This window comes from Taeniopygia guttata, chromosome 3, assembly GCF_048771995.1.
Source record: "Taeniopygia guttata chromosome 3, bTaeGut7.mat, whole genome shotgun sequence".
In the NCBI taxonomy this organism is placed as follows: Eukaryota; Metazoa; Chordata; class Aves; order Passeriformes; family Estrildidae; genus Taeniopygia; species Taeniopygia guttata.
Window position 1 is genome coordinate 6,261,057 of NC_133027.1, and position 27,987 is coordinate 6,289,043.

A 27,987-nucleotide genomic window follows, 5' to 3' on the forward strand; every position below is an offset into this window, starting at 1 on the left:
AGGGGCGGAGGGCGAGGCGTTCATTCTCCTCGTGCGGGGAGCGGCGGCGCCGTGAGGCGGATCCGCGATGAGCTCCGGGCCCGGCTCCCTCGGCCGCGGCGATAGCGTCACCCTGCGGGTTCGCGCCGTGGGGCTGTGTCCCGAGGTGCCCATCCTGCGGCTGTGGGGGCTGCTGGGTGAAAGTAATGCTGACTATGCCCTCTTGTACCGAGAGATGCAGACGGCGGCCGGGCCGCGCCTGGCGGCCCGCCCAGAGCCCGGCGGGCCGGGGGCCGGCGGGACCAGGCTGTGCCCAGGAGAGCTGGCACTGGTGGAAGTGTTGGGTGTGTGGTACCGCTGCTTTGTGGTGAGTTGTGGTGCCCAGGGATATCGTGTCTTCCTGCTGGACGAGGGGTACGCGGTGACCACATCCGCCTATTACCTGGCACGGGGCTGCTCAGAGCTGTTCCAGCTGCCCCCGGAGGTGCTGGGCTGTGTCGTGGCCGATGTCGTGCCTTCCCACAGTAAGGAGGGGACAGAAAGTGGGGATTCACCTGTATCCAAGTGGACCGAGGAGGCGATGGAGTTCCTCAGCTTCCTGCAAGACAAGGAGGTGTCTGGTGTGGTGCAGGAGGTGCTGATGCCGCAGGTCATCGTGCTGGAGCTGCCCCAGCTCGTGGCTCAGATGCAGCAGCTGGGCCTGGCCAAAAGTGTCTCTCCCAGCTGGTTCTGCCAGGTGCTCAAGCGCTGCCTGCCTTCTGGCCAGTTAAAGAAGCAGCTCTGTCAGCAGCCTCCAGCATGTTCCCTTGGAGCTTTTGTGGTTCCACAGCTTGTCTATGCGTTGTTCTCATACCAGCCTCTGTCACCTGCCTTGGATTACTACTACCCTCAGCTTCAGTTGGGTGTGACAGAGCCTGTTCTAGTGACCCATGTCTCTGACCCACACCACATTTATTGCCAGTTGCAGTGCCTGTCACAGGAGATCTCTTGCCTTTCTGAGGCCATGTGCCATGCTTATGACCGGTGGGAGCAGGACTTACTGCCCAAAGTGGGCTCACCCTGTGCTGCCCGTGGGATGGATGGCCAGTGGTACCGTGCCATTCTGCTGGAGCTCGTTGCTGGGGAGCAGGATCAGTGTGCAGCTCTCGTGGTCTTTGTGGATTATGGCAAGAAGGAGACTGTGACCACAGCGAACCTGCGCCATTTGCCTGCCGAGTGTTTTCGCATGCCTGTGGTCACTTATGTGTGTGCTCTCCAGGGGGTTTCAGACAGGGGTTGTGGCTGGTCCCCATTGCAGGTTGATTTGCTGAAAGCGTTGGTGCTCGGCAGAGGAGTGAGCGCTCACATCAAAGCCTTTAACTCCTTTGAGCATCTCTATTATGTGACTTTCTATGGGGAAAATGGTGTTGATTTGAACCATCTTTTTGGGTCTCAGGCTTGCTGCCTGGCCAGCAGTCATGTGAGCCAAGCTGAGGCTCATGAGCAGCTGGAAGTAGAAGAATCCTTAGCTGAAGAGTTGGGATTACCACCAGAAGCACTTCCTGTTTTAGCACACAGAGAATTGGCTGCTGCTCCTGCTGTAGCTGGTGTGCATCTGAAGACCTGGACATTGTACAGTGCACAGGTCTCCCACCTCCAAGACCCGTCTGAGTTCTGGCTGCAGCTCCACGAGTATTACCAGCTCTTCAGACAGCTGAGGCAGTGCATGTGGAATTTTTATTCCCATTCCACAAAGCTGGATGGTGCTGGGTGGGACCCACAGCCGGGATCCCTTTGTTGTGCCAGTGGGAACGAGGGTGTCTTTTATCGAGCAGTGGTTACCAGGGTACTGGACACTGGAGTGGAAATACACCTGGTGGACAGAGGCAGTACAGAAACTGTGGATCTGTGTGCTGTGAAGGAACTGCTCCCTCAGTTTAGGGAGCTGCCTGCTTTAGCTCTGAAGTGTTGTTTGGCAGGTGTCTCCCCTCCAAGAGGCAGTTGGAGTGAAGCTGCTGTGTCTGCATTCAGGGAGATGGTACTGAACAAGGAACTAAAGGTTTGGTTTTTGAATGTGCAGGGTGACAAATACATGGTTGAAATTTTTGACCAGTCCCAGTTAGGAGAGGGAAGAATAAGTAGACTCATGACCCAGGGAGGTTATGCTAAATACCAGGAGTATGAAATTCCCAAGACTTCCCAGAAATCAGATAAGTCTGTGACACAGGCCTCTTCCCTAGCGTGTGCTGCAGACGAAAGCCAAGTAAATGCAGAGAAGAGGCTCAGAAAAGAATGTGATCTAAAGAGCAGTGATAAAATACTTGATTCTCACATGGGTGTGATGGCCAGAGAGAGCCCTGTTGCAGCCATTTACAATTCTAAAAGTAGGGAATCTCTTCTTTCTCAAGACTATGAGAGTAAGGAAAATCTGCACACCTCTTTGAGGCAGAATTATGTGGAAATTAAGCCAGGCTCCTCTTGTGGAGGCCACTTGGAAGTAGGAAGTACAGTTAATGTTATTTTGTCATATATTGAGAATCCTAGTTGTTTTTGGTGTCAGTTAAGTAGAAATTACCAGGACCTTGAGATACTAATGGATGAAATTCAGGAGCATTGCAAGAATTCATCCCAGCCACATGTTTGGCCAAATCTTGTGTGTTTAGCCCAGTACTCAGAGGATAAAAAATGGTATAGGGCTTTAATAGTTAGTGAAGGAGTTTGTGCAGAAAAAGTAGAAGTCATATATGTTGACTATGGCAACAGAGAGCAGGTGTGTCTAACGAAGCTCCGTGCAATTAATGAACGCTTCCTTAGGTTAGAGGCTCAGGCATTCAGATGCAGCCTTTACAACTTAATCCAACCCAATGGTCAGAATCCTTTTGCTTGGGATGAAGAAGCAATTCAGGCTTTTCGTCAGTTTGTTGTTGATTCATCATCTGGCCTTGACCTGAAGTGTACAATCTTTGCCTTGGCTTCAATAAATAGGGACCTGTTTAACATTGTAGATTTAATCACACCTTTTCAGAGTGCTTGCCAGTTTCTCACTGAGAGAGGTGTAGCCAGACCTTTATTTCCTCAAAAACATCTGGAATCTTTGGTCCAGCTTCACTCTTTCTATTATTCTGGTCATGGTATCAAAATTGGGAGTGAGGAAGATGTTTATATTACGCATGTTGAGAATCCACGGACGTTTTACTGCCAGCTTGAGAGGTGTGCCGATACCTTGGCACAGCTGGCTCGTAACATCAGTTCCCTGAGTGAGAGAGTGGCCAGGTCAGGAACCTTGGGGAAGTCTGGGACCTTGTGTCTGGCAAGGTACTCTGACAGTCAGTGGTATAGGGGAGTAATTATGGAAAGACAACCTAAGGCTAAAGTCTTCTTTGTGGATTTTGGAAACACAGAGACAATAGAGACAGATGATCTGCTTCTTTTACCCAGTGATGCTTCTGATATCTTGCTTGTGCCAATGCAGGCCATAAAATGTTCTGTGTCTGATGTATCATCTGTTTCCAAAGAAGCTGCAACATGGTTTAAGGAAGCTGTCCTGGAAAGGAGATTAAAAGCAATAGTGGTAGCAAAGGACTCTGATAATACACTGCTGGTTGAGTTGTTTGATAGAAATACTCAAATTAATACAAAACTGAAAGAGCTAAGCCTAAACAGTACAGGACTGTGTAGTCTTGTACACAGTGAGACTTCGTGCACTGGAAATACAGATATGAATGAGAGGGGTGAGACTGCAGAGTCCTCTTTCAATGCAGGTAGGCCTCTCGAAAGAAAAAAATGTCCACCTGAAGCCCAGCAAGAGCAAGGGAGCAAAAGACACTTCAAAGAAGTTGTAAACCTTTTCCAGCACTCTATGAAGGGACATGTGGCAGCTGGATTACTAGAACCTGATGAGATGCTTAGCAGCAAGAGCAATGCTGTTTTGTTGAATAAAGTAGGGGAGGAATCTCTGCTCTTTTCCCAGATGGATACACTGTCAGATACTAAATCTGATGCTGAAGACAGGTGTATAATGCTTAGAAATGCATCTGATCTACCACCACAGAAGATAGTGCCAGCTCTTAAAACCTTAGTGTATGTGTCTTACGTCAGTGACCCACAGGATTTTTATGTTCAACTAGGGAGTGATGAGGTTCAGCTTAACAACATTTTGGAAATTTTAAACAATGGGAAATCAGTGAAGGACCCTTGTGGACAGCTTTTCCAAGCAGGAGATTTAATCAGTGCTGTTTATTCAGAAGACAACCTTTGGTATCGAGCTGTAGTAAAAGAGAAGATTTCTGACAATTCAATAAGGGTACATTACATTGATTATGGTGACACTACTGTGATTAGTGTTGATCAAGCACGCAGGCTCCCTAAGAACTTGTCATCTATTCCAGCAATGAGCATTCACTGCTTTCTAGGTGGACTCAAATACAAAAAAAATGCTGGCTGGACAGAGAAAGCAGTGTTTTATTTCACCAAGAGAACAAGTGAAATCCTGCTGTCGTGTGAATTTGTAAAGAAGGTTGATGATAAATGGGAAGTTATTCTCAGTGACCATCAAGGTATAATAACAGTGGATATAGATGATAAAGATCTTGCAAGTAGAGGAAGACTTTTCTCAAGAAGAAAAATTAATAAAAGAGAGAACCGTGACATGATTGCTGGCTGTGAGCCTTTGCCTCCTCAGGTACAAAATGAGATTTCCTGTGTAAGTGATTGTAAGTCATTTGTCTGGAAATTTCCAGAGGCAGGTCAGACTTTAAAAATTTATGTCACAGTGGTAAATAGTCCAGGATACTTCTGGTGTCACCGTGCTGACACCAAAGACATGAGCTACATCGAGAAAAAAATAGAGGAAGCTGAAAAGCTTGGACTAAGCTCTCTGAATGATGTCAAGTCTTGTATTAAAACTGGTGACATTTGTTTAGCAAAATACAGTCAAGATGGGTGGTTCTACAGAGCTCAGATCAGCAGTGTGAATGATGACAGTGTAGTTGTTAGACATGTGGATTATGGAAGCGAGGAAAGTGTCAGCCTGGAGATGATCCGACAGATGCCGTGTGAACTGCTCAGAGTACCTGGACAAGCATTTGCTTGCTGTCTGTCAGGTTTCAGTCCCCCAGATGGCTCATGGCTTAGTGAAGCAAATAAAAAGTTTTATGATATGACTGAAAACCTTGTATTAGAAGCTGAAGTAGTAGCAATTTGGGAAAATAAAGATTCTGAAGTCCCTCTGTGTGTTGTCAAGCTGGAAGCTTCTGTCAACAGTATTAATGAAGAGATGAAGCCTTTTTGGAAGGCTAATAAAGAAACTGGTGACAGTGCTTTCTCAAACCTTTGCAACCCCCTAAAGGAAAACAGAAGTTCAGACAGCAATTTGAGTCTCTGTCTCAACCAAGAAACTACTGCTGTGTGTGGATTAGCTCAGGAAGAAAGTGAAAATGCTTTATTCTGTTCTGATCCTTTCCTGGGTGTAACTTCTGAGTGCTTAGAAACCGTGGAACCAAATGTGTCAGTGGGAGCTGCCAGTGGGAAGATTGATGGTGGATATGAAACAGGAGAGTGTAAGAACAGTTATGATAAAGAGATACCTCTGTCTGAAGGTGACAGTGATAACAGTATGCTACTGGAACCGATGAGAAACTGCAGCCCTCATATTGTGGGGAATGGAATGAAAGCTGCAGAACAAGACCTGTCTGAAATATTGTTTGGAGAGGAGGCTGAGCTGAAAGTAGAAGTGACAGGCACTGCTCCAGCAGCCAGCCTTTTCCTAGGAAAAGAGCAAGAACTGCAGAGATTGCCAGTCCTCCAGGCACAGCCATCTGCAAGCAATGGAACAGAGACATTAGGAAAACTGGATCCATTAGAAATGCACTTATCCTGTAATGATCTAAATGAGCTCCTACAGAAGCTAGAGGGAGTTAAGGAAAAGTCCTCCTATGGTGAAGAAACAAAGGAAGCCAAGTCTCTTGAAATGCAGGCAGCATCAGGCAGTGAAACAAGAGAGACAGTGTTGGAGCAGGAATTGCTGGAGCTTCCAGATGTGAGAGAGGAGACAGGGCAGTTGACAGCTCTGAACTGTCTTGAAATTTTGCCATTACTTAATGAGAGAGAAAATCTAGTGCCTCCAGTTAGTGACAGGGAGAAGTCAGTAGAGCTGATTCCATCTGAAGTTCAGCTTGCTTTGGGAGAAAAGACCAAGAAACTGCAAGCAAATTTCTCTGGAATTCATGAAGCAGAAGCTGTACTAGATTATTGGATGGAAGCAGACCCTCCTTCCCTAAGGCTGTCATCATCTGGAGGTAGAACTGAGAAAGAGATGCACCAGAAGATGCGTGACAAGCAGTCGATGCTAGGAGCCAAATTTGAGTCCTTTCTGGAACTGGTGCTGCCCAATGTTCAGCCTCCTGAGGAAGACAGGGAAGAGGACTTGTTAAGGCTGGAATGTGCTGTGCTACAGAGTTCTGCAAATAGTGGAAGTCAATTTTCGTTTCTTTCAAAAGACTCAGCAAATCCAGGGCCTGTTTTCACTGTGAAATCATGTGACTATAAAGTTGAGAAACATAAGGGGTGGCAGAAGAAGAGAGATGACTGTGTGGAAGAATGGATGGAACAAGACTTGAGTGACTCATTTAAAGAGAGTGGAAATATGTGTGTTCAGTCTTTAGGCTGTAAACCTGGGGAAGACGAAAAGCAAAATGAGAACCTGGCTGACTGCAGTGCAGGTAAAGTATCTGATTTTAAAGAGTTAAATAATCAAAATGTTGTACCATTCAAAAATGAGAATAGCTGTCTTGTAAAAAACCTAGCTTTTATTCCCTAATAAGATAATGTATTAGTGCTGATGCTTTGATGAGTTAAGGACAGCAGACTGAGTATAGTTTCTCATGGCTAATGTGACAGTCTCAGCAACTAGTCTTACTTGGGAAGATTAATGATTTTGAAAATAAATTTCTGAACATGCAGCACATTTGCAAGACTGTTTGGGATGACAATTTTTTAACTTTCAAATATCAAGTAGTTTGGATGGGGTGGGGCAGCAGTGTTTGAGGTATCTGAGAGTTGATTTTTGAGGGTTGATTTTTGTGGGGTTTTGTGAGTTTGTTGGTTTTGGTTTTTTTTTTCCTCCTTCATTGCTAAATTACCATTTCTTGTAGCACACCATGACTATCCTTGTAATCTGAAGGGCTTTGCTGTTGGTTCCAAATGTGTGGTGTGGACTTCTCTCAAATGGTGTGATGCTCGCATTTTGGAGGTATCTGAGAAGGGTACCAAGGTGAGTGTGGTTTGAATACTCTTTCTGCATTCTTAAGATCTAATCTTTCTTTAGTCCTTCTCTAAACTCTAAATAAATATTTTTTTAAATTTTGTTACAGAATTTTAAGTATTTCAAAGGCTGATTCTGAATTTACAGACTAGAGAGAAGCAGCAATATCTCAAATTGAGTTGATGATAAATGCCAACACTTGATGTTCCTTTCACATCTTGCTCTCTTTTATTGACTGGGAATACTGAAGGATCTGGCTCCAGTTTGAGACACACATATGTGTGTGGTTCTGTCTGGCCTGAAAGTTAGTGTTCTGCAGTGGAGCTGTGTTGCCATTAAATGCTCATTAAACTTGCCGTTGTTTTACTGATGTTTTGAGGAGTTAGTGCTAGAGCAGTAGGAAATTGGGAAGAAACTCAAACTATACTGCAAGTAATAACAAATCCTCAACTACTTCTGCTTCTGTGAAATGTGTATTGCATTAGTGGCTGGTGGGAGTTAACTTTAACAGCAGAGAATAATGCAGTGAGCGGCCTTGTTCTGCTGCTGTTTGAGCTGGGGGATGAGTGAGACTTCTTCCTTCAGTCCAGGGGGAGTGTTTATTGATGTACACACATGCACAGACATTATACTTATATAAAATGACCTCTAGATTGTAATTTAAGATTGCAAATCCAAAAGATCGTTACATAAAAGCATCCTTTTGGAAGATTGACTGTCTGAGATGGTGGAAGCCAGCTCTTATGCTGGTAGATCCCTTGGGTGTCTAAAACTAAGCTCAGGTGCATTCAGATGAGAGGCAGTGTCAGGGATCATGTAATGATATCTCTATTTATCAGCTTCCTTCTATTTCTGATCTAGTAGTTGTTTTGCAGCCTCTTTTCTCAACTATGCTTGGGTTAGGAGCCCAGAAGAGCCTTGAGCAACCTCAGTTCCCACATTCAGTTTTATTTTTATTTTATTATTAGTTTGTTCTTCTTTGCAAGATCCAGACTTCTCAACACCTTCTTAAAGTCCTCAACTGTGTTTTCCTACTGCTGTGTCTTGCTTGTTGAGTGTGCCAGATCCCCTTTGACTCTGTCTGTCCAGGTCTTGAACCTCTGCAGTGGCAGCGAGGAGATTGTGCATCCTGAGAATGTCTGGAATGGAATTCCTGATGGGGCTCGCAGACCATCTGAGGTATGGCAGTGTGGTACTGGACTGGGCAGGACAGTACAGGTTTTTAGAAAGGCTGCTGACCAACTGCTAAGTCATGAAAAATAGTTTTATTATGGAGTAGTTAGGAAGGAATAGTAAGGTTTTCACCAGTGTTCTTCATTAAGGACCTACCAGTGGATGTAAAATCAGTGTCTGGAACCCAAAGCTCAGGTCATGAGCCATGCTGCTGGTGATGATAACAGCATGAATTCCCAGTTTGTTCTTCACATGCAGCCTTTGTATCAAAGTGAAAAGTGGGCAGAAGACTAATGTAGTGAGTTATAAGGGGGGAAAACAATGGTAAATAGGAGTCCAGTAGTGCTGATGCAAGAAGTTAGTCTAGTATTCAAGAAGCACCTCAGTGGAAGTCTTGCAAAAGTGCCAGCTTCCTAACAGGATCCCTTTTTGTGTAGGCATTAACCCCTGCAACAGAAAACTTGCAGTCCTTACCAGAGGAGTCCTTACTTCAAGGTAAGTCTACTTTAAGCCCCCCCACATGTTGTGTACTCTGTGTTTGAATGGTTTCTAATTTTCTAGGAAATGCTTTATTTTAGAAAATACAGTTGAAATACTAATTTGAGCTTATAATAGTTGATACTGTTGGGATTTTCTTGATAGCATTAGCTTATGTACTGTTAGTTTAAGGGTAACTACGAGGGATGAAATCTACTACTGTCTCTGGATTACAAACCAATTTAGTATTTATTCATCTAATGATTTGAGCCTCTTGGAACAGCTGGGTTGTTGACCCAAGTTATTGATTTTGGCAGGGTTTTGAGCATTGCCATCAGCATGCTCTTATTGGTCATGTTTCTGAGGCAAGATGAGCAACTGCTAGGCAAACTCTATTAAGCATTCAGTTTAGCATTTGAGTGCCCCAGTCCTATGATCTATAAATCTAAATCCATAATAATACCATTTTAGTTATTGTAAGGATAATTTGTGAATAGTACATATACATCTTTATTGTTACTTAAAAGTTTTGAAGTGTTACTGTTAAACACCTCTTCAGTGTACCAAATAAATAGTACAGGTTCTTTTTGTTTATATGCTGTTATGGAATTGTAGAGCAGTTCTGGTTGAAAGGGGCCTTTCCTGCTGGTGAAAGCAGGGCCAACTAGATCAGGTTCTTAAGGACCTTACTGCCAGTTCTGGAATCTGTCCAAGAATGGAGACTCCAAAACCTGTCTGGGCAATTTGTTTCTGTGGTTGCCTAATAAAGACTAAACTGAGTTGAAGTGGAGATAGCATTTGTGCTTTCAGGTATTAATTGGTGATTGTATTTCAGAATAACCACTCATTTATGGGTAACAAATAAAGAAGCCTACAACAGAAATCAGGTTGCCTGTTGAGCAAGAAAAAGGGTAGTTAAAGAATTTGATAAAATGTTAAAATGGTCCATCTATAAACTCTCCCTCAATTGCATCACTCAAATGCAGGATTATTCTTGACTTTGTGGATTTTTTTTCTGTTCTTGGACCCTTTGCATGGAATTAGTGTATGTACTCAGCACCAGCACAGGAAAGGTGAGTCAGGGTCATGCACCTGCACATTACAGAGCTGGAACCTGGTGCACACACTGCCACTGCCTGGAAAGGCAGTTTGAGTAGGAGGTACTCGGGGTGCAAAAAAATCCTGCAGTGGTTTATGCCAAGTCTACTGAGGGATGGAGTAACTTGAACTCATAACTTAAACCTGGGAGTGCTGCTTCTTCATCTTCTTGGGCACTTCTGCTGTTTCAGCTCTTTTATCTTTATAGTTATATATAATAACTATCTATATAGTTATCTATAATAACTATAGTCTTCTAACATGGTCCAGTATGTTAGCAGTATTTAGTCTGAAGCCCTGTAGAGTTGACTTTTGATCTTTATGCCCTTATACACATTTATAGAAACATCTTGATGGGTCTGATCTGTGTTTATTCCCTATAGAAAAGCAAACTGGATGCAGCAGCAGTTTAGCTGAAGATCTTCATATTCTCCAGCAGTGTTGAAACCAAGTGGTACATTAACCACATGAAACTGAACAAGTGCCTGTGTATGAAATGTTCCCATGAAAATGTGTTTGTGGGGACAAAAATGCCAGCAGAGCATTGAGTAGTTTTTTTTTTTTCTACCCAACCAAATACCTGTCTACTGAACTTCTGTTCAGTAAAGGAATAGTGTTGGCAGACTTATTTTCAGCGTGTTTTCTTACAGATGTTGTTGTTAGACTGTTATTGTTAGCTTGTTTCTTATAGGTGTAATTTCCTAAATAGGAATTTGCCTCTCAACTTGCATTTTTATTGACTAGCGTGCATTGACTTGAATGGAGTTCTTGGTGGGTGGTTCTTCAACAAAAGTTTTTTGTGCATTTCTGTATATGCTATTGTGTTGTACAGCACTGCTTTCTGATGTTTGCTTTTGGAAAAGTTGCACTGTTAAGTGTTCTTTTTCTCAAAAAAAAAAAAAAAAGTTGAGGTTATTTCTGGGGGGTAGGGGTGGGGAGGTTTTTTTTTCTCCACAGGGGAACATAGTTGTTTTGGGCTGAAGTCTTGCATTTGCTGCTGTTCTAAAGCGATGGAAGAAGCTGGAATAAAGCTGTGGGTGGTATATACTGGTTTGTTTTGTGTGTTTTAATGACTTGTGTCTGTTCCTGTGCAGAAGCCCAAATGCTGTGTGAGGGCTGTTCTGCAGTCACTGGCTGTGTTTTGATCCTAACCAGCTCTCTAGAGCACTGTGAGCTATTGTGAACGTTTTGAAACCTTAATTACACTTAATTAATTGAACTTGCTGCAGTTGTACTAATGAGAGATGAAGCTTTTCCTACAAATATGAAGAAGACCCAATGGAATGGTTTTGCTGCCATATGTGTGCAAAATGCTAAGCTGTTTTAAGGACCTGCAGCTGTTTCAAGATCTCACCTTTTACTCTCATTCTCAGGTGTTGAAAAGGTCTTTTATAGTGGTGTTCCATGCTCCTGTATAGCACAGCTGCTCCTTCCTCTTCAGAAGCTGTGGATTTTTCATGCTGAAACAAGGACTTGGGAACCCAAGCTGGCTGATAGTGAACCTCACAGTAGATCTCAAGTGTTAGTGCTGACTCAGTAAGACAAGCACGTTTATTTGCTTAATACAGACAATGCATGGCACTAGGCTGGGGAGAATTTAATTCAATTCTGAAAGACAGGTCTTAGGTGTTATTGCAATCTCATTTTAAGATCATAGATTATGTAAAATACTTAATTACACTGTTAATTTCTTAATTTGCTTGCTTCAGTGGCTTTCTTTGTAACCTGATTTTGAAATTAACTGAATTTAGAAGACACCTTTCCATGGGGCAGCTTCAGGCAGTTCTGATCCAAAAAGGAGAGCCTTAAAGAATGCCACCCAGGTGGCTGCTGACAATCTTTGTCCAGGTACAACCACTGCTGTCTGTATCTGTCAGTGGGAGCCAACTGAGTCACCTAGAGATGACTGGCAGTACCTGGACAAAGCAGAGTGTCTGGGGAGTGTTTACTACCTGGAGAGAACTCGGAGCTGAAGCAGTGCTGACAAGGACCATGTAAAGGGAGCTGTAGAGGTGCCACATCTGTATTTCCCCTGCAGTCTGACTGTGACAGTGGAAGCACAGACAAAGGGACGAGCTGCTGGAGCTTTGCCCAATTACAGTTGCTACTAGAGTGGCCCATTGAAAAACTTCTGAGATATAAATATCATCCTCTACATACAGCACTGAACACCTCTTACATTTTAAGTGGATTAAGCTCCTGTGAGGAGTCCTGTGTCTGGACTTTATCTGCTGTCAGCTGAACTCTTTCCTGTAGCTTTTACTGTGACTTATTTTAGTAAGACACAGTTTTGAAGACTACCCTCCACAGGCATCTTTAACTCCCAACTGTTGTCAGAGCACAGCTGAAATACTTAGACTCTAAACGGAAAAGTGGTGGTTTGGGTTTTTTGTTTTGTTTTGTTTCTTTTCCCCTACCCTGCAGTAAAGGCTTGCTGGATGCAAACTTACATAAAGCTTGGTAAAGGAACCTGTAGCTGAATTCCTTGGAGCTCAATCTGTCTTTCTGCAAACTTGACTCCAGTCAAAACCAGAAAGAGCATTTAAATTATTACCAAGTGATTTCCCCCAAGCTGCTTACAAAGCAGAAGTTACCCTATTGCAGTATTTCAGAGCATCCCACTAACTCATTTGAACAGAAACCTCTGTTTTTATGATTATGTAACTTAGTGCCTTTTTTTTTTTGTTCCACACTCCAAAAGCTTTGTAAGTGTTTAATGCCACAACATGTCTGACTAGTATTAGTGTCCTGATGTCCATGGCATTTTCAGTACTACTTTGTATTCCTTACTCAGGTTCAGCTGGAGATGTGTCAATATTGGTTCCAGGAATAACATTGGCTCCTATGCCATCCACAAGAGAATCCCACTGATCAAAATCCTTCTTAAGACCTATAGAATGGGGGAAAGAAAACCAAGTGGCCATGAGTTAAGTAACCAGCTTTTTGTAAAACTACACTGAATAATGAAATTAATTCAGCAAAGTAGAGAAGGAAAAATGTTTTCAGGAGGAAAAATGATACTCCAAATTTTCTGTACCAGAACAAAATGTCAGTGATTTTCCTCTGAGTTTCCAAGATTACAAAAGTAACTGACAAACCTCTAGAAGAAGTCTGACTTATTTTTTCCACTGACACACTTATTTTGATCTTGTTTTAAACTGAATGGTTATATAAAAAAGCTTCACAGGAATGAAATATTAGTCAACATCATACTTTGCTGTAAACACATACTTACTCAGATGTTTCTGTAGGAAAGCCAATGAAGCACGATTGCTGATATCAATAGCTTCGTTTGGATCTATTTCTCCTTTTAATTTGAAAAATCTTGCAATGATTCCTCCGCTCACAAAGGTGAAATCAGGAAAGCTCTGATGTACTGACCCCCTCCAAAGAGAAAAATTATTATCAGGCTTGTAAGACTACATTAAATAGCCTGATTAAATGATGCACAGACTTCAGTCAGATGTCTTGTGCCATCTTTAAGAGAAGATAAAACAGGTTAATCTCACAAGCAAGATCAGCAGGAAATTCTACCCTAACCACAGAAGGGAGGAACATTTGTACATACTCGCTGTAAGTCACTGTAACAACAATAAAGAGTTGGCTTGGCAAAGCATCAAAATCAAGCTGCTTCCTTGCTCAGTGGTGCAGGATAGAGCTGTCCCTCCCCTGGCTGCAGAACTGCCCCCAGACGGCTGTTTCCAGTGTTAAATGCAGGTGGTGCACAGGGCTTAACACAAAGCTTGTGCCCCAGGGCAGGAATGCCTCGGGGTGTCTTAAGCTTGGGGTTCCTGGCTGCTTTGAGAGGTCTCTCTCATTGCTGTAGGGGATGTATGGCTAATTTAAACACACAGTAAAAACCTGGGCCATGAGGACAGACAGGCATAGTACCATTTAGGCTGTAGAAGACCTTGAAGATTATTTAATCCAACCATTAACCCAGCACTGCCATTCCAACTCTAAACTGTATCCCTCAGTGGGATATAGTTTAGAGCCATATCCCACATCTACATGTCCTTTAAACACCTTCAGGCATGATGACTCCCCAGCTTCCCTGAACAGCCTGGCCCAATGCCTAACAACAGTTTAAAAATGAAGAAATATTTCCTAATATCCAATCTGAACTGCCCCTTGTATGACTTGAGGACATTTCTTCTTGTTCCCTGGGAGAAGAGCCTGACCCCCCACCTGGTTCCACCCTCCTGTCAGGGAGTTGTAGAGTGAGGAGGTCCCTGTGAGCCTCCTTTTCTCCAGGTAAACATTCCCAGCTCCTCCTCAGACTTGTGCTCTAGGGACTGTCTGTCTGCAGTTACCTATAACTGCACAGCTCCAACAAGAGCTTCAACCATGGATGGAAATGATGGCTCCTGAGCACTTACTTGATAGTGATCATTTTCTTGTTTGTGTCATTGGAGATGAGCTTCTTAATCTTTAAGATGTTCTCAGCCCACTGGAACTTTTCAGAGTTGATAAAAAGCAGCGGTTGCTGGACGCTGTTTTGGCAAATGTCATCACCTACAGGAAGCATCCACACATCGAGGGCAATGCCACACCTGCCAAAAACATCTGGATATTGGCACAGAAGCAGAAAGCTTGAAAGTTCTGGGTATGCTTTGAGTTGCAAGAGACATAGGAAAGAGAATGTCTCTCTGATACTGAACAGGTAAATGAATCATTTTGTTTCATAATTATCTCTACTCTGGGGGAAGAGAATTAGTCCATTAGTCCATATGTTGGTCTCCACTGCCAGGTGCAGCTGGACTGCAGAGTCCCACAGTATCATGATATAATAAGATGCAGCTGTTATGTTCCACCACATCCCCAGGCTTGGAAAAAGCATGGCTGGAGAAAGCAAGGCATGCCAATACTCTTCTTCAGGAGCCAATTAGCAGCTGGGGGATCCTAAGTAACGTGCCCTGCTCCAGACCTCTCAAGTGCCAAATGTCTCTGGCCTTGTTTTGCATACTTACCTAAATCTTATTTCTTTGCTGAGACTTTCAATTACTGTAGCACCACCAAAAGAGTGTCCCATCACAGCTATTCTGCTAGTATCAACAGAATCCTGTCAAAAAAATCCAGGTGCTGTAAGAGACTTTCTTTCAAAAACTTACTTTTTCAAAGGGAATAATTTTTTTTAGGCATTAGATCCTACTGAAGTAGGAAGAGCAGCATTTCAGCTCTGTTACTCTCTATCCAGCTTTGGATGACTTGAGAATATTTTCAGAGATCTACACAGTGATCTTCAGAATACTTTACATGAACCAGTTTAGAAATGGAAGGGGGAAATCAGAAGCATTATCAGGTGTTTAACAAAATGCAGGTGGCACCTTGCACTCACCTTTAGGCTGTTCCAGTCAAAGTCTGAATGTAGTACATTTGTTACTTCCTCTCCTGAATTGATTTTAAGAATGAGATTGAGAGCTTTGATACACTCCTGTGCTCTTTGCTGCACCTGGGGAGAAAGAGAGGTTGGAGCAGAGCAGTGGAAGGAATCATCAGACAACTGCCAGGCTTGACAGATCCTTGGACACAAGACTTACTCTGATAGCTTTCCCCCACTATCCTGAACTGCAGAATGAAGCCATGTGATGAACAAGATTGGTTTCTGGCGGTGTAGAGAGCTGAATCTCTTGTCTAGGACCTCTGCACACAGAGGCATTTATCCCTGTAACATGCACCAAAGACCTTCAACTCCTTCATGCTGTCACTGCTTAAGAAAAGGGGTTGTTGGGATGTGCAAAGGCTTAAGTTGCAAAACTCCAAGGAAGGCTGACTCACTGATGCTTCTCAGGCTCACCTGGATGAGCAAATGTCATTTTATCACTTGCCCCATCACACAATAGCCTTGAAACCGTCTCTGCACTGGATAAAACAAACCTAGAAAAAGTGAAGCCCATCCCATTTTTTATATATACTCATCCTTGAAAACTGTAGTGAAGCTGTTGCAAAAACTGGTTTTCATTGTTCCATAAGAACAGTTTTTAACTGGTATGTCAGTAAAAGAAAGCTTCGAGAAGAACCAAGGAACAGTAGCGATCTTGGGAACCACAGTGTGTAGGCAGCCAACAAGATGTCTGTGCATCACTGGATTTCAAATAAATCCCAATCTCCTGAATTCTCTACTTGGGAAATTTGCAGACAACGGCTTCTGAAGGTTATTTCCAAGCTCAGACATTACACACTGACACTCATGGGTAGGACATTGTACTCCTCCAGGAAATGACTCTTGTACTAGTGTCTGTATGGCCCAGGGAGATAAAGAAAGCATCTCCCTGGCTGAGCTTTCATCAGCTCGAAAAACCACTCCCATATTTTAAAGGTCAAGTGTATGCTTGGAAGAGCTTGTCAGTATGGCCACATTACATCCAACTTGGATACTGCTTATAATAAATTGGAAGTCTGCACTGTTTACATTGCTAAAAAAACACCTTCAAGTGTGGTAAGGACTATAAAGCAAACATCCCACTCAGAGCAGCCATGATTCATCATTCCATGGAACAGTAAATGAAAGCTCATGCAAGCCTAAGGCCACACAAACACTTGAGCTCAACTCTGTGTCACTTTTAGGCTGGGCTGGGCAGTAAAAGTGTAAGAGACAGAGAAGAAACAGTTGAGTGAACCAGAAGAGAAACAAATGACTCAGCTCAAGAATGCAACGTCAAGAAAAAGCTTTGTTGAGGGAGCAGTTTATGCTCGGAGCAAAGCTGTTGTTGGCTGTTCCACATTCAGGGACACAGGACTCAATTCATTTTTATCTGCTGCCGTGGCCAAAGGGAGACTCTGACAGACCTAAAGACAGCACTCCAGCCACACTTCCCAGAGCACAGAGCCAGCCCAGGCACCTGCTTATGGCGCAAGCAGCGCTCCTCCTCTCCAGTTTTCAGTTTCCTGTAGTAGATCCACTCCTTCTCCATGCTAGGCATAGACTCTTCCTGTGACTCAGAAACAGACCGTCTTTTACAATAATATGTGGCTGAAGCAGATTCATCTCTGTAATACCAAGAGGAGGTTATTTCTGGGTGTGCATTCCATTTGGTTTGAGATGAAGTCAGCAAAAGTTTTAGATTTCGCTCATCTGAAGAGATCAGCTATTAACCAGTGCTGCTGCAATTGCAACCCATTGTACACAGACTTTCTAAATAATGCAATGACCCCACCAAAACTCCCATCTCCTCTATATTCTTCACCTACTTTATATTCTAACAGTGAGACAAATAGCATATCTGAAGAATGACAAATGATATCTACCCCAAGACTTTTCATTCTGGGGCTTATCTAAACAAAAGTCCCTTTGTTTGGAGGAGAGTTGAGCTATGGGCAGTGTGGGCAGGGCTGTAAAATAGATGTTAGTTTTTCTTTTTTAAAAAATCCAGAAGTTCTTCTTTAGAAGAAATAACATTCTGTTCAACATGAGAAAGAACTCCAAAATGTGCAGCACACTCACCTGTGTTCCACAGCAGCCACTATAAAGCCCTGAGAAGCCATCTCTATGCAAATAGCAGAATAGATTGTCCTGCAATAAAAACCACACTCTGGTGAGAAGTCATTCTTTCAATTCCTTTACTCTTTAAATGCTGACCACATTAGGTATGCACTAGTCTCCACTCAGTATTTATTTTCTTTGAATTTGCTACCCAGCAGAGTAAGAGTTCATATGCCAGGCACCAAAGCCTCTTCACAAAACCTTGGTACTGTTTTACTGTCTGTTCAGAAAGGAAAATGCCACTGATTTTTAGTAAGTAGCACACACAGCACTTTGCATCTTCAAAGAGCTGTCCCAAAATCAACCAGCTGATCTTCACAACCTCCTCATGGGCTGGTAAATATCTTCACCTCCATCATACAAAGGGAAAACACAAATGGAGTTCTGAGCAACCTGGTCTAGGGGAAGGCATCCCTGCCCACAGCAGAGATTATCTTTAAAGGACCCTTCCAACCCAGGCTGTTCTATTATTCTGTGACCAAGCATACGCCAACCCTGCAGTTGTTTCAGTGGGAGCATAATGACACACGGCAGCCTGTTCTTCAAATCTTTCAGCTCCACAAGGATCTCACCCCCCTACTGAAAATCTGTTCAGAACCACCCTTGGAGACTGCTGTCTCCATAGACAACAAAAACAGTTTGTCAATAAACTGCAAAATTACCTAAAAGCTCCAAGTCCATGGGAAAAAACAAGAAGTGGGTATTTTTCTTCTGGCTTAAAAGCAGCATTTGACTTTGCAGGACAGGTCACTGAACCTAAATAAAAATGGAAGTGTACATCATTATTACTGGAATGAGAGAAAGCATTTGTTCCTATGGGAGAGATCTACAGCTGACCACTGGTATCAGAGCAATCACCTAAAGATAATGTTCCAGGACTCATCTTTAAAGTAGAAGATAAATATGGATCTGATTCTGAGAATAATTTCTACTTGGCAGAAGATACTTCTCCTCCTCCCATCCACAGCCTGGCACAAGGTCTACATATCTGTTAAATCTTCATAGTCAGGCATCCAGGTCTTGCTGATATTCAGACCTTAGGATCTCTCTGACTTTTATATCCTTGCACATTTCCTTGTGGGATTTAAATCACAACACACAGGTACAGCTGGCCTAGAGCAAACTGCCCAGACACTCGTATCCAAAGCAGGCAGACTGCCTGAGCTGGGGTCCCATTCATCAGCCTCACTAGACAAACCCATCCCACAAAAACACACTTCTTTACTAAAAACTCTTCTTCAGCCCTGCAGCAATAGCACCCTGCTCATGGAGCATGGAGGCAGCAATAGGGAAGGAATAAAACCAGAACGAGTCTTACCAACATAATAATGGAAAAGCCTTTCTCCTACAACTCGGTACATATTAAGGAAGTCAGAGAGTCCCTGATAGTATTCTTTGTCTGGAATCCATCGTGCTTCTTCAATATCTGTGGCATCATATGCTGGATAATACAGGCGCAAAAAGCTTCCCTGGAATTAGGAAAAATTTAAAAAAAAAAAAAAAAAAAGGAATTCTGGTATTTATTTATATGGCAAATGGAAGATGAAAACATTTATAGAAAAGGTTTCGGTTGCAAGAATGCAGTTCAAGAGAATTATGAGAATGCCATGAGAAAATTACTATCATATACAGACTTTGATGTCAATCCTATATCACAATCTTCCTGAGCCTACAATGAATTTACAGTAACATGACATATACATCATCACAGGTGGAGATACACATCACTTTCTCTAGGTTAGCTTAGGGCTTATTAGAAATGCTTCATTTAATTAAATTGATTATTACAAACACTCACTACCTATTTGCCCGATCCAGCATCTTGCTGGATCTTTTCTTCCGTCTTCTTCACTGGGAATGGTTTGATGATATGTTTTGGTAAGTTTTATAGGGCTGACTGTTAAATGGGTGACTGAAGATGACCTCAGAGCTGGAGCACCTCTCTGAGCATGACAGGCTGAGAGAGCTGGGGCCTTTCAGCCTGGAGAAAATAAAGGTCTCTAATGTGGCTGTAGTGGTCCTGCCTAAACTGAGCAGAGGTTGTCAGCAAAGCTCTGGGGCAGCTGCACAGCAAGGGAGAACAATACATTGATTGCTCTTCCTCCTCATCAAGATGTTCACAAGTCTCTTGTGGTACATCTTTCTAAACACAACTTTGTTAGCCTGTGTTTCATCTGACTCTGTTTCTTACCACCAGTTCAAGTCTCCTACTGTCTGCACTCCAGGTATCCCAGGAAAGCACCCAAGCTTTCCACACTCAGAGGGACCTTCCATTCCCCCTTGTCAGACTTTTTCCTTTACAGACAGCAGCAGTATACCAATGTACACCACAAAGCAGACTTCCCAGCAGATGAACTGTGTGCAATTTGCATTTTTATTTCCTGGTTTGCAAGGGAATTTGCAAAACCCCACTCAAAATCACTGTCTTGCTTCAGCTGTACTTTTGGTTTAGCAAGTTACAATCAGGGCCAAAATAAACATGAGCTTTGGAATAAAGCCTGATTTCTTGAACACTAATTTATCAGTTTACCAAAAGTTTGTTTAACGAAGCTTGCTTCTATTCACTTATCAAACTTAAATCAACCTTTGACACAGAGACCATTATGAAAAAACTTTCCTCCACACTGGTAGCGATATTACCTTGATCTCAGAACAGTCCCTGTGAACCTTCCCAATGGCTACATGATTACTAGAAAGGAGAAGAGGTTCATTACTTATGTCTGAGAGAATACAATTGTTCATAATGCTTATGTAAAAAAAAAACACATGCAAAGCTGACTGCAAAGAGAAACTCATCACTTCTCTGTGCTGATGTAGAGTAAGCTCAAAAAGGAAAACATATGAACCATTACAAACTGATCACAAGTTCCACTACATCAGGCTACTCTGCAGAGTAAAACCACGGCGTAAATGCAGGTGTATTCCCTCAAAGGCAAGAGGATTTGAAATGGAAACTCACAAGGAAGCTCATTACTTGTCTGGTTACTGTCCCTAACAGTAACTATAGTGGCTTCTCACTGTGCTAACTTCTTGCCAAACTGACATCCTGTTCATCTTCAGTGAGATAAAACCTCAAGAAGACATCTCATCTTTTACCCTGCAGCTGAAATACTGCATAGGCTAATCTTCCAGCCCTGCCGAATCCAGTTGGGATCTTTGTGATGAGAACAGCCACAGAAACAGAGACTGTGTGTGGAGTCTCCTCAGGAGCCCAGCGCAGGAGGGAGCAGTGGGGTGGGTGGGAAGAACCCCCCAGGTCCCAGGAGAACAGAGTTTCTCTGCAGTATTTTGTGTAGGAGAGTTAGAAAGGCAAGGACATTAGAAGAGGGAGGAATTGGCCATGGAAAAGACTTGCAGGTTACATCCATATGGTAAATGCCCAGTTTACATCCTACACCAGGATGGAGAGGATCAAAAGCTCAGCTGTGAGTGTCAGCATGGAGCACACAAGCAAGACCTTCTGCTTTAAAACTGCAGCCAGTTATTTCACTAATATTGTGGCTTAAATCCAAAGGAGAAAGAGTAGAAAGCTTTACCTCAACTGCATTTTCTGTCATCAGGTCTGTACATCCAACTGAGTGTGGTCCCTTTCCTTCAGGGATCCTGTAAAACTTCTCAGTGCTGCTGGTGCTCGACATTTCCATTGGTGCCTTCACTGACAAACGGGGGAAAACACAAAGCAAATCAGGAGACCACCATGGCCTCTGTGACCAGACCACCCACACTGAAACAAATCCAGCACGCTTAAAATATAGAATTAGGAAAATCAAGATTGAGACAATACAGAAGTCTGCTCGTGAGAAGCAAAAAAATCCCGAATTGTCAATCTGACCTGTTCTACTGGGGATTTTCCTTGTTGTATCCTGAATCCCAAGGAGCAGACAGCACCGTGCACTTACAGAAAAGTGGGATGAAACCTTTGGCTGGTGAGGCCGCGGCGGCACTCGGGAGATCTGCGGCGCTACGAACCGCACAGAGAGAGGATTCTGCTGCTCCTCAAGGAAAACCGGCCTGTGCATCAGGGGGAGTGGGATGTCACGGAGAAACACAACGCCGCTGCCATTTTTCCAGCAGGAATGACGAATGCCGGGCTCGGCCCCTGGCGAGACAAGGTCAGGCTGCCCGTGCCGGAGCGGGTGTCGGGACGATGTGGCCGTACCTGGGTTGACCCCTCCGCGCCGGGCTGGCCCCGGCGATGCGCAGAGCGCGGGGGGAAGCAGCCGCATCCCGGGCTGGGCTCTACTTGCCGCCTTCTCCTTGGGGAAGGAGACACGGAGCCATCCTTCCCCGGTGCCCCGCCGCCCGGCTGGGCTCTCCCGGGGCGGGCTTGCCGAGGAAGCACTCCCGGGGCGGGGCTCCCGGTGCTTTGTCACGGCTGCTCCTCCCCGGAAAAGCCGCGGGGCCGGCGGCCGCTCCGCCCCGGAAAGGTCCCTCTGCGGCAGCAGCGCGGCGGATCCCGGTCCCGCGAAGATGGTGCGGAAACTGAAGTACCACGAGCAGAAGCTGCTGCGGCGGCTGGACCTGGTGAACTGGGAGGCGTCGGGCGGGAACTTGGCGGAGGTGCGGGCGCTGCGGCGGTACCGAGTGGGCCGGCGGGAGGACTACGTGCAGTACAAGGCGCTGGCCCGCGCCGTGCGCGCCCTGGCCCGGCGGCTCCGCGACCTGGGCCCGGCCAGCGCCGCCTTCCGCGCCCGCTGCGCCGCCGCGCTGCTGGAGAAGCTGCACGGGCTGGGGCTGGTGAACAGCCGGCAGTCGCTGGCCGTCTGCGAGAGCCTCTCGGCCGCCGCCTTCTGCCGCCGGCGCCTGCCCTGCCTGCTGGTGAAGCTGCGCATGGCGCAGAACCTGCGCCACGCCGTCACCTTCGTGGAGCAGGGCCACGTCCGCGTGGGGCCCGAGGTGGTGACGGACCCCGCGCTCCTCGTGCCCCGCGCCGTCGAGGACTTCATCACCTGGGTGGACGCGTCGCGCCTGCGGCAGAAGGTGCTCGACTACAACCAGGAGCGCGATGACTTCGACCTGGTCGCCTAGGGCTGCTGCCCTGCCTCACGGGACACGCACGCCGATAAGATCACGGCGGTGCCACCACGGGATATTCACGCAAAAGGAAACTGTGTTTCCAGTGTTGTATTGACCTGCTCCTGGCTCCCTTTTGCAGCTAATGGTTCCATTCATCCATGCAGAGGAACTATCTTTACATATCCACTGCTCTGAGAATACATCCAGTGGCCCAGCTCCATCATCATCCCTGACATTCCCAGCTTCATTGTCAGCCCAGCAGCTCAGCTCCATCATCATCCTCAACGTGCCCAGCTCCATCATCATTCCTGGCATGCTGTCCTTGTTTAGGGCAAATTTTCCTTCTTCCCCGCTTCACTCTCAGATGCAATTTTAAAGGTGCAGAACTTATTTCTGGGCTAAAGAGACAGATGGGGGTACCAGCATGATAAAGTCACCCCAGGACACATGCTCAGCTCTATCATCATCCCCAACCCAGCTCCCTCATCCTTAAAAGTGCATCATCCTTTGGAATGTGCTTGGAAAAGTTTCTGCCCAATTGCAGGAGATGATTTAGGTCAGGCTTATGTGCTTGGCAGCTTAATAGCAGCTGCTGGAAGGGGTTTTAACCCAAACCAAGTGTCTATTTTAAGACTGAGTTTAGCTCCTTCGCTGCCCTTTTTCCAAGAGGTTGTCCTGGTTCCTCCTTCATCTGTTGAATGCACAGAAATCAGAGTTACTTCTAGAAGGGTTTTCCTTTTATATCAAGGAACAAGGAGGGAATGTGGGGATTTCTGGTGGTCAGCAGTAAACAAGAAGAGCAAATACTGTGTTTCTGGAACTCTTGAAAGTTTTAGCCAAAAAACAAAATTAAAAACAAACAAACAAAAAAACTATTGTCATATGAACTTGTAAAGAGAAGTTTGATGCTTTGAGTTGTGTCTTTCTAGTGTGGGGTTCCAGATGAGCATTAGGGATCATTTATGGCCCATGATCTACCTGGGGAGATGTTGGAGCAGAAGCTGATCTAATCATAACTGCAGATTTGGGGAACTTTTGCATTTAGCATGTTAGGGAGGGGCTGTTGGAAACTTTGTTCCCTTTTGATAAAAAAAGAAAAAAATAAAACTGTTGGGTTTTTTTAGTTTGTGAAGAAATGTGTGGACTGTTTTATGATATAATTTCTCTGAGATTATTCTGATTTTTAAGCCCTGTTTGCCACCTTTCAGAACTTTTAAAAAGTTTTTAGGTAACTTATGTAAGTCTGGTTTTGTTTTATTTTATTAGCTAGAAGGCTATTACTGAGTTGTAACATGTTTATCCTAGGAATGCTCTCTTTCCCTTACCCAGGGCTATGAAAGGATTTGGCAGTAGATTTAGGAGCAGAGCTGTGAGTGTCAATCCCAAATCCAATGAGCTGGAGTGCAGCTACTGTCAAAGTTCTGGATGTGGATGCCTTAGTGTGGCTTTTTTGAACAGAAGAAGTTGCAGTGAGGTATATTTTGGAAGTATTGCATGCCCACAATCTGTCACCAAATATTATGTCATGTTTTTATGGGGCAAACAGAATGTTTACATTTCTTCACAATCTCATAAGCCAGCTGTATTAAGCAGAACAATTACTAAAGGAATAATAAGATATTAGAAAAGGACACTAAACAGGTGGATAAACCGTTTGCCTACTGCTGCTGTTTATACTTGAATTTATTTCAGTAATCATAACCTCAACAACATCTTAACCTCACTTATGGTAAGAAATGCAAATTGAAAAAAAGTTTCACACCTAAAGCCTTTTAAACACCTTCCCAGCTTCCATTTCATCTAGAACAATGTCATTATTTCTTGGGAAAATTAGAAAGTGCTTTATTCAGGTGCAGGTTAAAATAGTGCTTCTGCTGTGCTTTACTCTTTTGGGGGAATTTAATTAACAGCACAGTGACTGTGCAGGGCATTTTACTACTGAGATGCTAAACTCCCGCTCTGCCCAGTGTGTCCAGCCCTTGGAGGAACTGCAGAAAAGGAAATAACAAACCTCCAGACTGTCAGCCTCTGCAGTTTACATCATCAGCCCATTCCTTTTGTATGAAACAACTTTTTATCATTCATCTGTGCACCTTTAGTGTGCTGCCACACCTTCAGCATCTGTAGCAGAAGATAAAAAACCTGTAGACTGTTAAGCAGTGGGAATTGATTTCCCTAGAAATACATGGGATAGCAGCATTCATCACCTCTGCTCTCCTCCTGTGGTACTGGAAATCAAATCCTTATGTTCTCTGAAGAATCAGGCTGTGTGTTTGTATGTCTGTGTGTTTTAAGTCTGGGACTTCTTAACTGCTGGTTGTATAGTAGCTTAGACCTGAGATGAGTGTCCTGCTCCTCAGTTTTTAGCAGCTGGCGTACTCACACATCCCTGACCAGAGCTGGGTCAGTTTCAAGTACAATAAACAGATAAAATGGAAGTTCCAGCAGCACAGCCACATTCCTGCTGGTGATTGCAACCAGGGAAATGATGGCTTCCTCGTGTTCCACAGTGCTTTCGCCTTTAGTTTCTGGGTGTAGGTTTGTTTTCCAGAGCTGACGTGCTGTGGCTGCTGCTGGGTGCTTCCTGCAGCAGTTCTGGAGCTGGGGATTGAAAAGGCACAGGAAGTAGCTCTGACAGCTTTTCCCAACACTTGGATAAACATGGAGGCTTTTGTTAAATTCCAAGGCTGATCCAATGTCAGTATAAATTGGCACAGCTTCTGTGGGCCTGTGTGAACTGGCACAAGGATACGATCCAACATTGCCCATTTTTGGGCCAGGTCCTTCAAACTCTTCCCTCCAGTGCTCTGGGGACTTGCAGCAGGAGAATTTAGGCATGTGAGAGTAACAGGATGGGGTCCTGGGTGTCACTGTGCTTCTTCCCTGTACCTTCTGAAGTGGGCTTGATGTTCCTCAGGTGCCCCAACATCTCCATGTGGAAGTTGGTGGTGCAGGACAGAGGATGGTGGTGCTGGTGATGGGGCAAAGTCACTCCATGCCTGACAAAACTTGGCCACTTCCACCTCCATACGTGCCTGTCCCAGGAGCTGAGAGGTGCACCGGTACCAACTTCTCCAGAAGGGGAGAACGGGGTTGCAAAAGCATTGGCAAATAGCAAGCAATTTCCAGGCAGGAGCTCTCACTTGGATAGTGGGCAGCAGGAAGGGAGGTTTTACTAGGGCCTTTAGTTTTAGGTTTGAGGGGGTTATTTTTTTCTCTGTTTTCCCTTTTATTTTTTCTCCTGACCTTGGCTTTCCCTTTATTTGACGGCTGCCAAAGTAGAGAAGCTGAGGCTGAGGAATGTGGGGGAGCTGACAAGGAGTCCTTCACACTGACGCCTGTTGTGCTGCAGTGTGTAAAAGGCTGAGGCTGTCACTGAAATGCAAATGTGTGCCTTTTCACTGATCTAAGCTCCATTTTCTTCCCCAGTAAACAAGCGATCTGTATGTTTTAAAGGCTGCTTCCATCCGACATTTTGCTGTGGCTTAGTGCTGACCTCAGTCAATCACTGACAGCACGTCACCATGAGCCTTGGGGCTGAGGAAGGATGGTACATCCCCTTCTCAAGATGGGAAATGGAATGGAGACTGAAAGAGACAAAGGTGGAATTGGGCAATTCCTATGTTTTTGGGTGATGGTCCTATATCCTGGGCTAGGTCAGGGCCTCATGGCCTTGCTGAAGGGCACTTCCCCATGCTTATCTCTGCAGCACTCCCCAGTAAGAAATTCCACAGCAGATGGAAGTGTCACTGTCCCCTTTTTGAGCTCTGAATAATGTTTTATATACATCCCCCGACAGATCTGACCCTGGAGATTAAACCAAAGAGCCATTTCTTATCACCAGGGCATGGGATCACCTTAGTCCCCATCCCAGAAGCCAAAACATTTCAATATTCACTGGGTCTGGGGGATTATTATCTTAAGAGTTATGTCAACATTTACGTGAGAGCCCCAGCTCTTGTCCCTGCTTTTAAATACACCATTTTAGGCAGGGAAGCATCTTTTCTGACCCATTGCTTGCTGGTTTGGGCCTGCAGCAAGACTTTGTAGTGGGAAACCTGCCTGCTGGGAATCAGCCCCTCTCACTTCTCTGCAAGCACAACAGTCTCTTCCTCCCTTGTATCAGCTGATTTTGAAGAGAGAAAGTATTTCCCTCCCAGCAGGCAGAGAAAGGGAGGCCACCCATTAATGAGAGAGGGAGATCTGGGCGTGTCCCATTCCTCCTGGAGCTGCTGTTAGGGGATCCCATGTGTCCCCAGCAGGGTGTCACCACAGTTTGATCCCACATGTCCCCAGCAGTAAATCACCACAGTTTCTGGGCTGCTATGAACACGTCAGTGGGGTCGGTGAGTGCAAGCCCAGGCAGCACCACCACCCCTGATCCCTACCCAGAGGAGCCACCACCTGCAGCTCCTGGAGAGGCTGGGATGGCTGTGTCACAGGGTAAAAGTACAGGCAGGCTGTCCCGGTGGGTCCGTGTGGCTGGCCTGACAGACCTCAGCTTGTCCCTTGTACCATAGCTTGAGCTTGAAACACACCTGGGGAGCCACATCCTAAAACCACCTTCTCTCCACACCATCTCCAAGAGCAGCTGGGGCACAGGATCCCGTGCATGTATGGAGGATGCTGGGTTTGGAGAAGATGAATACTATGCTGGAAGAGCACTCAAACATCCTACACCTTGTCCCTCTCAGCTTCCCAGAAGATTACAGGTGGGGAAGGAACGCTGGAAGTCACCTAATCCACACCCCTGCTCAAAGCAGGGCACACATGGGGCTGCCTCAGCTCTGCATGTCTCAGTGCTGGACACCCGAAGCACAGTTTAATCACCCTCGCTGTGAATTATATTTTCCTCTTCCATCTAGGCAGAGTTCTCCCTGCTGCAGCCTGGGACTGCTGCCGTGTCGGGAGGTGGGTTATATTTCCCTGAATGCTGCCCACACACGGACAGGCGAAGGGACACGTCCCCCGTTACCCGGAGTGAATCCCACCCTTCCGCAGGGATTTGGGGTCGGATAAGGGGAAGGAAGGAAAGGAAGGAAAGGAAGGAAAGGAAGGAAAGAAGCCGAGGAGCGCGATCCCTCGAGGGCTGGGGACAGCGAGTGGGAGCAGTGAAGCTGCGTGAGGTGCTGCGCAGAAATTACTCAACTCCTAGAAATTTTCCTCACGTCACCATTGCTCCTCCCGTGCTCCCCCCAGATCTGTTTTTTTCTCTTTGCAGGCCTTGGCGTACCTGTTGTGCGGTGTCCCGGCCGCCCCCCGCTCCCGGCCCGCTGTCCAGAGGAGCAGGCTGTCCCCTCCGGCCGCCCACGGCCCTCCGCAGCCCGGCCAGCAGCGCCGGCTCCCTCCGGAGGCCGCCTCTGCCGCAAGCACAGCGACTGCCGGGCTCTCCCCGAAGGGGAGGGACCAAACTTTGCCTTAGTTTCCATCTGAGACAATCTTGCTGGGAGAAATCGTCCCTGGGCCTGGAAAACATGCCCAGCCCAGCGGGCGCCTCCCATCGGAGTCGCGGCCTCCGGTG

General features: G+C 45.2%; 2 protein-coding genes across 4 annotated transcripts; one reads left to right on the top strand and one right to left on the bottom strand.

Annotated features, from left to right (window-relative positions):
- The first annotated feature begins 10 nt into the window (after positions 1 to 10).
- On the top strand, positions 11 to 12,303 carry TDRD6 (tudor domain containing 6). Its single transcript, XM_002189523.7, has 5 exons — positions 11 to 6,677; positions 7,110 to 7,228; positions 8,309 to 8,398; positions 8,830 to 8,887; positions 10,351 to 12,303. The coding sequence occupies exons 1-5, from the start codon at positions 68 to 70 to the stop codon at positions 10,410 to 10,412; spliced, it is 6,939 nt and encodes a 2,312-aa protein (XP_002189559.6). The 5' UTR covers positions 11 to 67; the 3' UTR covers positions 10,413 to 12,303.
- Positions 8,466 to 27,982, bottom strand: PLA2G7 (phospholipase A2 group VII). Of its 3 annotated transcripts, XM_002189487.6 has the most exons (12): positions 21,283 to 21,816; positions 20,987 to 21,105; positions 18,769 to 18,919; positions 18,113 to 18,206; positions 17,412 to 17,480; positions 16,810 to 16,957; positions 15,306 to 15,419; positions 14,938 to 15,029; positions 14,347 to 14,520; positions 13,203 to 13,351; positions 12,758 to 12,857; positions 8,466 to 8,839 (listed from the first exon to the last, which is right to left on the bottom strand). In XM_002189487.6, the coding sequence occupies exons 1-12, from the start codon at positions 21,674 to 21,676 to the stop codon at positions 8,833 to 8,835; spliced, it is 1,611 nt and encodes a 536-aa protein (XP_002189523.4). In that variant the 5' UTR covers positions 21,677 to 21,816; the 3' UTR covers positions 8,466 to 8,832. The 3 variants fall into 3 exon arrangements, with proteins under 3 accessions (XP_002189523.4, XP_030125801.4, XP_030125799.1); XM_030269941.4 differs by lacking the exons at positions 8,466 to 8,839; positions 21,283 to 21,816 and adding an exon at positions 27,700 to 27,982 and having other exon boundaries at positions 11,483 to 12,857; XM_030269939.4 differs by lacking the exon at positions 8,466 to 8,839 and having other exon boundaries at positions 11,483 to 12,857; positions 21,350 to 21,787.
- Positions 27,983 to 27,987: the final 5 nt, after the last annotated feature.